General features: G+C 40.1%; 1 protein-coding gene across 2 annotated transcripts in view; it reads left to right on the plus strand.

Moving 5' to 3' along the window:
- The first annotated feature begins 5,742 nt into the window (after positions 1–5,742).
- The window catches only part of lhfpl4a (LHFPL tetraspan subfamily member 4a), a 41,549-nt gene continuing 32,952 nt past the window's right edge, over positions 5,743–14,339 (plus strand). For both annotated transcript variants that reach the window (XM_069678832.1, XM_069678833.1), the window contains exon 1: positions 5,743–6,148. In XM_069678832.1, coding sequence (XP_069534933.1) covers positions 5,743–6,148 — 406 coding nt within the window. The remainder of the gene's footprint in view (positions 6,149–14,339) is intronic.

A 14,339-nucleotide genomic window follows, 5' to 3' on the forward strand; every position in this document is an offset into this window, starting at 1 on the left:
CAGTCTGAAGGTACAACAGGCGGTAAACAGGAAGCTGACGAGACCACGTGACAGGTATCGCCCCCTTTAAATGACGTTTGTTGTTGATCAGAGAGAGGTCTGATGTTATGAACTGTCTGCAGCCACATTTTGTTTACTCAGAAAATCGTTCTTGGTGCAGCTTGGTGTGAGTTTGTATTTAAGAAGGTAATTCAACCTTGGCCAATTCAACAAAACGTCTATAACATAATATAGCTTAATTCCTTATTGAACTTGGTCATAATACCTTAATATAAGACCAAATCTTCAGGCTGTCTTTAAATTATTCAAAAAGAATAATAAAAAAGTGACTCAAATCAAAACACCAATCCTCTATTCCTTCCCTTTGTTTTATTCCTTCTCCCTAAGGACAGCAAAAAATATGATAATATAATCAGAATTTAATATGTTGAATTTTAAAAAGGTAGGCCTACAGTATACCTGAAATCAAAACAAAAACACATACTTCATTTTGCAAGGCTAAGAATGCTAGAATAGCCCTTACACACTCAAGTCTTCACTGTGGTCTATAATGTCCTATCAAGAAAGAATAATAATAATGGTGTAATGAAGAAAAAAACATCCAGTCTAGAAATTGTCATATTATCATAGAGAATAGGACACATATTCACATTTGTATTGGTCACATACACAATTATACTTAGCACAATCTGTTGTGAAATGTTTATGGTACCTGTCCAGCCAAGGAAATATGCACATTTATTTACATAAAATATATTAATAAATAATTGTATTAAATATATTAAATATTGCAGATTACCTCATTCAGCATAAATGACCCAATTGCTTGTACCTGGGTTTTGCTTGTTGTTACATCACTTGGCTGTTTGAGTTTCACTGTGAAGAATGATGAAGCATATGGTGCAGACTTTATTTCCACGTTCATCGAAATGGAAAGTTTATCTGTGCTAAGAGTCAACATTCAGTTATTGACATGGAGGCTAGCTAAGGTTTAACTGCATAACAATAAAGCAATCATGTATTTTATTACATGCATTCCTCTCCCTTGAAAATCCAGTGCCTATTGTACCCACATTGCAACTAATCTGTGTTTTTTGCTCATAGCGTCTAATGTAGCTTGGAGCTGCTAGCCTCAGAAATAAGGAGAGGGCTTCATATGCATTGTTTTGAACTCAACACTCCCCAACCGATGCTGACTCAAGTGACATCATTTGAGACCTTTATTAAACTTCAAACGGACTAACTTTAAGAATGTGAAAAGATCCACCCCAGCAAATCCACGTATGAACACTGTAGCGCACGTGTTATTTAAGTGTCTGAATAAAGCAGTTTCATGGCCAGGATAGACATTGAGTCACCAGCAAATATATTCGGACCCATCTGTGCACCAATAGGTGTGTTAAAGTTCATTGTCTTGAGGCAGCAGAAAGTGAAACATGGTCTAAAAATCAATTATGCTGTATTTTCCTGCTATTTAAAGGGTGATATATTCAGATAGTAATATTAACATAGGCGGGTTCACACTGCGTTTTCACTCTGCTGGTTACACACACAGGTACACATCTCCTGACTTCATTATATCGCTTTCAGCATTGTGGCCACTGTTGTAATACCAGAAGGTGAGGACACGCTCTTCACCTCAGGGAGCTTTGGAGGATCCTCTGATCCTCTCAAGGATAGTCTGCTGCTTTCACTTCACTGCGCTTCTGCTGGCAAAATGTAGTTATGAATAATGAAATTGTAACTCACAAATTGAAATGAATATTCAATTTGAATAACTCAACAAGAAATTCCACAAACCTCCTGCTGTCAAAAGTGCCCACACTTCAGGTTCTGTATATTTCTCCTGTGTAGTGGTCTGTATGTCAGCATGCAACAGGAAGGAAATGTTCGTCTTTCATCAAAAACAAGCACATTTCTCAAATAAATGTAGTTATATGAAAAGTACAGTCAGATATAAGTATAGTCAATTCAAATGATTATAAAAAGAGCAGTTGGTGAATTTTTTTCTGAAGTAAAAGTAAAACAATCTTTTCAAGGATTACATGTGAAACGGTCCACCACTGACACACCCTGTGAAGTTTAGATTATGTCTGAAGTCACATGACGCTATGTTGGACTAATCTGTATCATCAGTCTCAGAGGACAGATTTGTTGCAATCTGGTAAGTAATCTTGTGACATTAATTTATACATGAGACTGTGAAAGTCAAATCCAACATTCAGTATTAATTTTGATCATTCAGCTGCACAGCTAATGAAAACTTAATGTGCTGGTATGTTGGCAGACATGACTGCTTTCTTATCTCATACATTCAGCCATGTGTGAAATAACTTCATGGGATTAGCTCTCTGAGTTATTTACCATCATCTTTTTCTAATGTTAAACATAATGAGAGCTGCTTGGCCCCTAAAAATCACCCATTCCATGTTGCACTTTCAATAATATTTCAAAATGTACGGATGGTTTCGACTTCAATAAATAATTAATCTTACTGTAATACATGATTCTAAAAACTAAGCTCCAAATATGACAAGTGTAATCTTGATTATCTTGGTTAAATGTTTTAATAATTTGTTTTTTGATGCTGCAACATCTTCATGGTGTTCTTATCACCTATCACCCCTGTGTAATATGTTTACCATGTGCAATAATGTGCAATATAGGAAGTTCATTATAGTGATTACGATGTGCTAATTTGTTAGCATGTTGTATGTTCTTCGTTTTCATATAGTTTCATATCATTTGGTATAATTTAATTTATCTTTGCTTCGTAACTCTCTTTCTCTTCGTATTGTATTGTTTCGTATCGTTTCTCTTCATACCATATTGTTTCATATCGTTTCTCTTTGTATTATTTCTCCTCGTAACGTTTCTCTTCGTATCGTATCGTTTCGTATTGTTTCTCTTCGTATTGTTTCTCTTCGTATCGTATTGTTTCGTATCGTTTCTCTTCGTATTGTATTGTTTCGTATCGTTTCTCTTCATACCATATTGTTTCATATCGTTTCTCTTTGTATTATTTCTCCTCGTATTGTTTCTATTCGTATCGTATTGTTTCATATCGTTTCTCTTCATATCGTATTGTTTGGTATTGTTTCTCTTCGTATCGTTTCTATCGTATCGTATTGTTTGGTATTGTTTCTCTTCTTATCGTTTCTCTTAATATCGTATTGTTTGGTATCGTTTCTCTTAGTATTGTTTCTCTTCTTATCGTATTGTTTGGTATTGTTTCTCTTCGTATCGTTTCTCTTAGTATCGTATTGTTTGGTATCGTTTCTCTTCTTATCGTATTGTTTGGTATTGTTTCTCTTCGTATCGTTTCTCTTAGTATCGTATTGTTTGGTATTGTTTCTCTTCTTATCGTATTGTTTGGTATCGTGTTGTCATATCGTATTTTTTGGTATCGTTTCTCTTCGTATCGTATTGTTTGGTATCGTTTCTCTTCGTATTGTTTCTCTTCGTATCGTATTGTTTGGTATCGTGTCGTCATATCGTATTTTTTGGTATTGTTTCTCTTCGTATCGTATTGTTTGGTATCGTTTCTCTTCGTATTGTTTCTCTTCGTATCGTATTGTTTGGTATCGTTTCTCTTCGTATCGTTTCTCTTTGTATCGTTTCTCTTTGTATCGTATTGTTTGGTATCGTTTCTCTTAGTATCGTATTGTTTCATATCGTTTCTCTTCATATCGTATTGTTTGGTATCAATTCTCTTCGTATCGTATTGTTTCATATCGTTTCTCTTCGTATTGTATTGTTTGTTGTCGATTCTCTTCGTATCGTATTGTTTGGTATCGTTTCTCTTTGTATCGTATTGTTTGGTATCGTTTCTCTTCGTATCGTATTGTTTGGTATCGATTCTCTTCGTATCGTATTGTTTGGTATCGTTTCTCTTCATATCATTTCTCTTCGTATCGTTACTCTTCGTATCGTTACTCTTCGTATCTTATCTATCTTTCATCTTGTTTGTTTTGTATCGTTTGGTATCGTGACGCATCGTGTATTGAGGCCAATTTTTCAGCCTTCTATGGCTGAAACATTGTAACTGATAGCACAAACTCTGAGTTTTATAATGACATGTCCATTAATTGTTTGCCTATTATGCACTTGTTTTCTTTTTATACGTAGAAGTATAATGTATAACGTATAAAAATGTGGTTAATTTGGCCCAGATGTAAGTTATATTGACCCAAGTTCAGTTTATCTGTCATCATGTTTAACCCAGTAACTGAGTGTGTATGGTTGGTTATGTCAGTCCAGAGCATCAGATGGTTCATTCTGACCTCAGGCTCTCTGGTATCTGCAACATGGGAGCACAACATCAGCTGAAAGAAGTAAAGTCATAAAACTTCAAAAAGATATGGTTCTGTTTTCAATATTGGGAAGTAAAACAAAACTATTTTATGTCCGTTAAAGCTCCTTTGAGGAACTTTCAGTTTGACTTTGACGCCCCCTGTGGACAAAGCGATACCTCTTTTCTCCATTTGCTGATTTTGTCCTGTACATGCTCATCCTGCTTTCTTTAACAGTCATATGTATCACTCACTTTAAATTTTTGGCAGCGTGCAGTTAATCAGGTACCCCCACCAGCGGTTTCAGGCATTAAAATGTAGGCTATAGAAATGTTCAATCTTGTAGCTGATGGTCTTGTTTGCTTTTTTGTTGGTTATATAGAGTAATCAGAATTTATTTCAGTCTGTTTCATAACCAGATAAAAAAAACTCCTAAAAGGGGCTCCAACTGTGCACTGTTTTATATAAATTACTTGCACATCGTTGGGCTCTTTGGCCTCTTTACTGGGTTCTTGATTCAGCCTTGGATTGCCGATTCCTGAAGGTTAAAATAGGGAATATTTTTACCGAGCTTAAGCTTTTAAGGCCTATATGCCGACACTTTTTTTGAAAATCTTGTTTGTGTTTGGCTGAAAGGGGGGAGGGGGATGTTCAAATTTTGCAATTTCAAAAATCATCCACAAGTCGACGGTGTTCCTCGGTTGCGCGCCTTGAGAGAGAGAGAGAGAGAGAGAGAGAGAGAGAGAGAGAGAATGGGAGCGCACATCGAGAGAGGAGGGGGAGGAGAGGGAGAGACACCCGGAGAGGGAGTGAGAGAGTCACAGCCTCCAAAACCGCTGTCACAGGGTCGTCGGTGTGTGCGCTCTTGGTGGACTGATTTATATTTTTATACATGTTCATGCTCGGAAAAATTCTTTCGTTATTTTTTCTCTTTTTTTTCGTTAAGTTATATTTTTATGAGTGAAGTATGTCAAATGCTGCAACAGTGTCTTTTGCATCTTTGTTCATTTTTGGAGGATCCGTCATCATCTCGGGGGAAATCGGCGGGGGGATCTCATATCTGATCTGAAGCCTGTTGGGTTTGAATGCAGCAGAGCGCGTACTGTTAGGTGTAGGTGAGATGCTGGAAGAAGACAATGCTGCTCATCCCGTTCATCATTGGCCGCTGTTTTTGGCTCCGTGAGCTCGGCTGTCGGCTGTGCTGTGTTTTCACGCGCTGAGAGGAGCAGAGGAGAGAGGAGGCTTCCCCCGTCAGTGCCATCACGCTGAATTGATTGACTGATCTGGGGAGAGGAAGGGGGGCGCGGGAGGAAAGGAGGGGGCTATTCCTAAAATTAAAAAAAACTAACAGGATCTAGATCTGCTGGTTGACTGAGCTTTATAGGGAGAGGGGGGAGTCACTGGACCTTTGGACATTTGTGCGGGGGGGTTCGGGGGGTGTAAGAGAAAAATGCTGCCTTCCCAGGAAGCATCCAAAATCTACCATGACAACTACATGCGCAACTCCAGGGCCATCGGGGTCCTGTGGGCGATATTCACCATCTGCTTGGCCATCATAAGCGTGGTGGTCTTCTTCCAGCCCTACTGGATCGGCGACAGCATCAGCACCCCCCACGCCGGCTACTTCGGCTTGTTCCACTACTGCGTGGGCAACGGGAACTCCAACAGGGAACTGTTGTGCCAGGGCAGCTTCTCTGAATTCAGCTCCATCCCGTCGGGAGCCTTCAAGGCGGCCTCATTCTTCGTGCTGATGTCCATGGTGCTCATTCTCAGCTGCATCGGCTGCTTCGCCCTCTTCTTCTTCTGCAACACCGCCACGGTCTACAAGACGTGCGCCTGGATGCAGCTGCTATGCGGTAAGGATGGAAGACACTTTGGCGTGTTTGTCAAGGGGAAGGTATGTGTGGATGGGGGGTCCTCCAAATGCTTGGCTTGAGGAAAGGAGAGTCAGTATCCTCACATCACCTCTTTTGTGTCAGGCTACACCTTATCTCTTTGTCACCATCGCTTGAGCCCTCCAAAGGATGAGCGCAGCAGGAGCCCATCGCTCATTCTGCGCACGAACACTGCACTGGAGACTTGCTCCTTATCAGCAGCTGCACCCCCCTCTCTCTCCCTCGCTCCTGTGGGAGTACAAGGGGGCTCCCCTTAGCTAACAGTGAAACTGAAATGTGATCTTACACTTGAATCAGAGCCAAAATGACTTGCATGTTTTAAAAACAAAAACATTTGTCATAAGTCATTATTCATCTGTAACTTTGCCAACAGTAAGAGGGTTTGAAGTCTTGATGACAGACCCCGGGTCTTCCCCAAAAGCCCCATCATTCTGACAGTGCCTGTTCTGTTTCATCCAGCTGTCTGAGATAATGTGTAATTGTATGGAATTATGATAATGAAGTGCCTTCAGCAGTGTTGCATCAAAGATCGCAGCTTCTATTTTGGTTGCCATATCTGCCTAACAGATTAGCCTGCATTATGCATGATCTGCACATGCATTCCAGTAATGCATCCCCACTCAGTGCTTCATTCAGCTGTGCAAAACTGTAAACTCCTCCATGTAGAGGCTATGTGTATGTAATTGTATTAAGAGGCACAATAAGTTGTCAGATAGACACAGCTGAGTCGATTAAAGAAGCACATTGGAATTAAGACCCTGTTTTCATCTGGAGTCGGAAACCAAACTGATGAAGATGTTCAGCCTGTTGATATCAACCTCCAGTTTGAGAAGATTGAATTCAGTGTGTTCTTCATTTTCTGTCCTTATTATAACAGTTACATTTCAGGACATACTCAGTGTCTGTTACTGCACGGAAAGATTTGTGTTTCAGTCTGTGGACCAGAATTAATCAGTTTTACTCATTGAGCTTGACAGATATCAAACATAACGATATACCATTCCAGATTATTACAATGTCCATCTCAGATCACAGTTTCACTCACTATCACCTCTGTTTTGTTGTTGAAAAACACTCCACAATTCCAAGTTTGCTATTTCCATCTTAGGCCCACATACAGGAATAATCTTCACACATTAAATACACTATGTATGAAACAAAAACTCAAACATAAAAAAGTGATGTCAAACTTAGGGAAGGATACCCTTAAATGATCACAAGCCTAAATTGAACCAATTAGCAAGTTCATTTATGTTGTTTTTGCAAGAGAAACCTGTAAACACTGAGTGAATGCAGCAAGTACCTTCTTTTCAGCAACAGTTTGCTCAGGTCCCCAGAGCAATCACTGAAGTACAACCATCAACTGACGTAACCCAGTGAGCACAAACCGGATTTTGGTTGCAAACAGGGTGAAATCAGATCTCGACGTCTAAGACCTAATTTCAACCATTTTTTCAACTGTCTAAAATATGGTTACGACATCAACATGTCATAAACACATTTTGGATCATTTGTTCATTTTAGCGTTGAAAGTGTGACAGAAGTGATGACTGTAGCGGCATTTCATCAAAATCATTTTGCAGCGGCTGGTGAAACCCGGTCTAACCAAAGACAACGCATTTTATTTTTTATACAAAAATCATAAATACAGCGCTTTATGAGCTGCGTGATGCTAACAAGAAGGTTCAGAGACATTGAAAAGGAGCAGTGTTAAACATTCCCCACAGAAGAAGAGAAAAGAAGACCTTTGCATGAGCAGCTCTGACTACCAACGTAGAGCGACCGCTGGATGATGAAGTTCATTAATTCCTAACAGGCAAGCATGTACAAGAAGATGCCAGTGGGGCAATGGTTTTGAGTGCAGTGATTGTGGAATCGATTCTAACTTCACCCAAGTATTCAACATTTTTTTCGTTGGTGACTGTGATGCACTGCTCAATCATTTTACCGCTATGTGACTTGCCATTGCTGTTAATATGTGTGTGAATGTGTGATGAATGTTGTGACAGAAGCAGGTGAAATCTGGTCTAAACATAAACGTTTAATCAATGTCTTCAAATAGTCGATGAAAAGCTTTTAAACCAGTTTTGAACGTCTTTTCAACAGAAAAACGCTCACTAGGAAAGCAACATAGCAGGACATAAAAAGAGCAACATGGACAATTTAGTTTTTGTTGTGCACGAATTAAAGCTCACAAATATGTATCTTAAAACTCATGATATCAATTTTTTATGTGACCATCATTTTGTACTGCTCCCCTACCCCTCTACAGTCATAGAAACGTTATGTGTATAAGCTCAGATGTTACGGATGCATGTAGTAATAGGTTTGTGAGTGTGTGTTTATATCCCGTCCAAGAGCAATGAAACAGATTGTATCAATTTAGGTGGAGCCAAAAGTGTCTCATGCAAGCTGAGTCGACATCAAAGAATCCCCTGGCGGATTCATAATCACACAAACTGCTAATTAGCTGGACAGGAAGCTGATGAAACTGGTCCCGAGTGTGTTTGAAAAGGTGCAGAGCGTTCTGGCATGAGGGAGATGGTTTCCACCCGTTTTGAAGATGACGTGTGATAAAGCTGTTTGCTGAGTTTGTTGAGATTATTGCACAAATCATCACCCATGGCGTTCTCACTGACAGGCTACACGGTTGTGCGAATGCGTGTGTTTGCGTGTGAAGTGAGGGAGTGGAAGGAGGTTAATTGTGCATTGGTCTGGAAGGGCTGACATTATCTGAGAGGAGGTATTGATGGGAAGATTATTCCTTCCCACAAGGCAGCTGGAGCCGGCGTTGTGTTGATGGCTGTGGGCTCGGGACCTGTAGAAATCATTGTCTTCTACAGTTTCAGGCTATCAGTGTCCAAGGCAAGGAAACAGGACAGATAAAGAAATGAAGAGCTGGAGGAGAGGGGAAGGAAGGAGCAGATCTTAAAATAAAAGATAGATGGGTTTCACATTCCTAAACATGGGAGGTGCAAGTGAAGCATGGGCGTAGAAAACATGTTGCAACAATGTCATGATCACTGGCACAATATGACTATAGTATCATACAATTCCAATTTAGCAGTTATCAATCACAAAGCCTTGGTTGCTGTATTTTTAAAATGCTCGTGTGTATATCGGTTGTAAAAATTGGGGAGCCAAGGGTCTTAGGGTTAGGGTTTATGCTCTTTTACACGCTTGAGTTTTCTCCTCTGCCACAAGGATTACATCTGATATCATCTGGAGGAAGCTGACAGAACACACAGGTGTCATGTTTGATCTTTGTTTAGTTATGTATTTCATGTTAGTCTCACCTGTGTCCGATGACCCTGTGTGTATTTAGTCTCTGTGTTCCTTCCCTTCTGTGCCAGTTGTGCTTTCGTCGAATCTTCTTGGCTGCATTCACACTTCATACTGTGTCCCAATTCTATGTTTTTCCGCTTCTGTGACACAGATGTGATTTTTTCAAATCAGTGTGTTGAAAAAAAGTTGCATGATGTCACATTTTTTAAATTTGGCACTGGGCTATCTGAATATGTGGTACTAAATCGAAATCCAAAACATGCAACCTGCGTGCGACTTGTATTTGAACACTCAAATCAAAATTGGTCCGCGTTGCCTTGGTAATATGCACATTTCTCGGAGTGATTCTAAAGAAGATGAAAACGAAGACTTCCTTTTTCCACTCGACCATGTCGGACAACGACACGCAGCAGTGGGGAGACGGCGAAATAGCAAATGTAATTGCTTTTTGGGGAGATGCCTCTATCCAACAAAACTAGAAGGCTCACACCACAACTGAAGTGTTGCAGATAAGGCGAGGACAAATGCCTTTGCTGCTCTTGTCCGTTTTGCCCGTCTTTGATGGAGATAAACTTGCACAAAAGTTTATGCACATCCAAAGTCCCAGTTTTTCTAAAATAGATATAAACAGCAACTCCAAAAAAAATCAGATATTAGCCACCAAATCAGAATTAAGTATGAAGGCTTGCAGTATGAATGCAGCCTGTCAAACTTTTGGTCCTTGTATGGATCTTTTCTCTTCCTGGCTCCTCCACTGTTTAACCGTGTTTTCGCAGGCTTTGTAACTGATCTTTTTTGGATGCTTATTTTTACCTGCTCCTCTTGGACTGTCCTAAAGTAAGCTTTTGTTTTTATCTTTTTTTTTTAATTAAAAATCCTCTAAATTTGCAACTGGGCCCTCTCCCTTTTTGTATTAAAACCCCAAACGTGACATCAGGAAGATTTTGAATGGTATCCCGTTTGTTTTCTCTGGCTCAGACTGCAGAGTGTAAGAGGTGGAAGCAGCTACTGTTAGTGGACTACTGTTTGGAAGCCTTTAGTTTGGAATTATGGCCGTCCCCATCTTGGTTTGGTTCAGGGCCTGAAGTGAGCATATTTGGATTAGAAGATGGATATGCAATGCAACAGTTTTATCCTGGTTGCGGTGGTACGACTTGTCAATCTTAGGTTGCCACTCCCTAAAGCATACCCAGCCCTATCAGTTATTTTACTTTAAATGGGACCACAATTTACCAGATGAACATCGTGCTGTATTGATGATTTGAATAGCAAATAAGGCAGTTAATCAAATGAGAAGGAGGGTAATTTTCCAAGACTTTCATACAATTAGACTTCTTTTTACAACCAGTGGAGTCACCTTAGAATTGAATGCAGGTTTTTGACCCTTATGTAATCTCCTCTTATTCAGTTCTTATATATGTCAATGGATTTCAGCAAGCACATTTTTTATTAGCTTTGTCAGATGTGTCTGGTCCCCTTGTCACTCATATTTCCATCCAACCTGATTCAGGTCGGACCGATTACAACTGTTAATCTAATATGTACACAGCATGACTCTTTTCATTTTGGCTTCTGGTGGGCAGTGGGATCGCTTCAGTGGCTTTAACATCAATCTGTGCTTCGACATGTATCGTACAGTGACCTGTGTTTTTTTCTGCGTGTTGAAGAACACAGTGGAAAGAAATAAGTTGAATATGCCGGTCGGGGTCCGGTTTATATAAGAAGAATGACATCTGCTGTGTAAATACTCCAGGGACTTAAGCCAACCTCTTTGCGCCTCGATTTGCGCCTCGATTTGCGCCCAGATTGTGCGCCATCTAACTAGCAAAAGTGCGTCGGACCCGCCCTAAATCACTTAGCGCCGTGCGCTTTAGACTGTGTGCCTTCCGCTGTCTAAATAAGGCCCTATATCTCAAGGGGCTATCCTTTCAATAAGTCCATCCTCCTTTCAAACTTTGTCCATCTTCCCTGCTACCCCAGGCCTGATGGTGCTTCCCATTGACACTGGAGTATCAGCAGTAGCTTCAGATTTCTTAATGATTTTCAACAGTTTTCCTCTTGCTTGTTTCTTCACTGATATGCTGAAGTATCACAAGGAAGCAAAACAACACATGCTTCTCTGATCCTGTTGTAAATGCAGCAGAGGGAATCATGATCTCGCTGACTGATAGTCTCCAGTGTTCCAGAAAGCTTCCCTTCATGCTCTGATAACTCAAAAGTAAGGAATCATCTATAAAGGCTATTTTTTTCCCCCTGTCTTGTGTTTTCCCTTAACTGGCGAGAAAATCATTTCATGTTTGTGACAGTTTTTGAATGCTGGCCTGAGCTCAGCTGTAAGTTCAGTGATCTATAAAAGATAGGCCCCATAGGTGGTTTGCTGGGTCAGTGCAAAATGCAGTGCAGACAAGTTCTATGAAAAACTGACTCCGCTCAAAAGGTGGCAGAAAAAGGCTCAAATGGGCAGCTTTATTTCCCCCATCAATAGATTCTTCGGGTATTAAGGAACGTAAGTACTCCAAGTCTGACAGTTCATCAGAAGAAGCTAATATAAAGAGGCCATAATGAATCCATATTGAAGGCTGAGTGGACATTAGATGGTCTAGTTTAACCCTGGTCTTGCCAAAGTGATACCATTCCCACAGAAAGCTTACTGTGCAGAGTCATCCTGAGAGAGGATAGAGAAAGCCTGACAACGTTTTACATTATATTAGAACAGAAATAGTTTTGTGCTCATTTATTAGTCATTTCCTGTGCATGAAGTGAGAGAGTGAGAGAGTGATTTGATTTTAGCCTCGATATTCAGTCCAGTGTTAAGACTGTTTGGGTTTTCTGCCACATAAAGGACTTAATATTTAAATGCCTATGTTTGGAGCTACTTTTCAAATATTTAAAGTTGTAATCTTGAACATCTGTTTCATTCTCTTTGGTGGCACCTTATGGCGATAAATGGCAATTGCAGGAGCACGCTTCCCAGATATCCAGACAGTGTTGCATGTGTGACGTCCACGGTTGGCTCCGGTTGTAACTCTTGATTTTCCTGGCTAACGGTCGCTTTCCTTTTTAGTTTGCCTTCATCTGAGCGTCGAGTTTGTTTCTTTTTCTTTGGATTTTCACTTATTTTTGAAGTTGTATCTGTAGTCATCGATCTTTTCTTTGTTTGTTCAGCCATAGTAGATTACTGTTTACTCGCGAAACACTTGCAGAGACCGGAAAAGCAGCCGCTTAGCTCCGCCTACCCTCTCTGGCAGACCAATTTTTCAGCAGATTTTCTGGCAGATCTTTTTTCTGCAAAAGTCGCACCAGACACTCAGTCTGTAATACTGCAAATGCAAAGGCTTTCATCAGTGGGCCATAGGCTCAATCGCTATTGTGTTACTTCATTCGGCGATAGATAGTGACTTATTTAAATGAAAATCTTTGAGATTATTACTTTAAATTTATAAACAATTTATAAAAATGTCATGTCGTTATTCACTGATAATACAGAATATCAATCATTTTTTTGTAGCAGCCCTACCTACATTGTATTTTCACAGAGAAGTGCTTTACATAATGTCAGCATTAACAAGAATAAGAATTCAGAGCACTGGGAGATTTAGCGAAGCTTAGACGTTCACGGTGGGATAATTCTGCATCTCACAAATGAGGAGGATTTAAAGAGATGTTCTCTCTAACCTCAAAAACACACTACAAGATATAAAAAATAATGCCACATCCTTAAGTCCGAACTGAAGGTGAGTTTTAATATCTGTCAATAGTAGTGTGCTTGCCAGAGTTAGCCTCAAGGCCTTGAATGTTACTGTTGCCTTGCAACACCAGAAGAATTGGGGGTGAGATTTTAACTGCCCGTTTCAATATCTGTCACAACATTATGCTCGCTAACATTAGCCTTAGGTGCTTGTATGTTTACTGTTGCTTGCAGTTACTCTCAGCGAGTACAGAAGCACATTATAAAATGAACCAGAAGCTAATAGAACATGATGAGGTCCTTCTAAAATGAACTGATCACAGCTTGTAAATAGGAAGATATTCATGTAGAAATAAAAGGTGTCACATGAAGAGTTAGTTGCACGAGTGGTTCTTAATAGAGATGAAGCGATACTGAAGTAAGGTTTCATAGTAACAGAAAAGAATGATAGAATTCCTTAATGCAGTGTAGTCTGCAGAATATCTCTTAAAGGTGACAGGGCACAAGGAAATTGAGTTTCATTTTGGGATTACATAATAGACAGGATGCTTCTATTTCACCCAATCAATCCTTTGATGGGCCACACTGTAGGGAACATATTATTTTTGGCACACTCATAAGGTACAGCTGTGGTGGCAAAATGCAATGTTGCCCTCAGTCATGGTGCAAACTAGAAATTCAGTCCAGCACAAAGCATGATAGGACGTGAGGCGTGATGGGCTGTCGCTACAGTATTGACAAATGCCTCACAGAGCCAGTTCTGTCTTAGCAGCCGCGGTGATGGCTCGATTGTGTTGTGTAGGAGAGAAAGCTCTTCACTGGTACACAGAGAGTTCATTGAACCTGCTTCCTTCCATCTACAGCTCAAGAGACAAAGAGGATGAGGGCTGCAGCAAAGAGGCCGGAAAGTAGTTTTCATTCATTCAGAACTCCATTATTTGGTACAACTGCTCTACGGACCATCTTGTCATGAATCTTCCACACCTATACCCTTTTCCTCCACTGTTCTGTGTGTGTTAATTCACAAAATTAAAGCCCCATCAAAAGATCCCTGAGAGGAGCCTACGCTAAGATCTCCTGGATCTCCAGCAGAGATAAAGGGAAAGTATTTTCTCACAGGCCTTTCTTTTTGACATCAGCTGTAAAGAGATCAACATGAAGACAACATCTTTGTTTGGA

Source organism: Semicossyphus pulcher, unplaced genomic scaffold (assembly GCF_022749685.1).
Source record: "Semicossyphus pulcher isolate SPU_LCO1_2020_fin unplaced genomic scaffold, fSemPul1.0.p SCAF_3, whole genome shotgun sequence".
In the NCBI taxonomy this organism is placed as follows: Eukaryota; Metazoa; Chordata; class Actinopteri; order Labriformes; family Labridae; genus Semicossyphus; species Semicossyphus pulcher.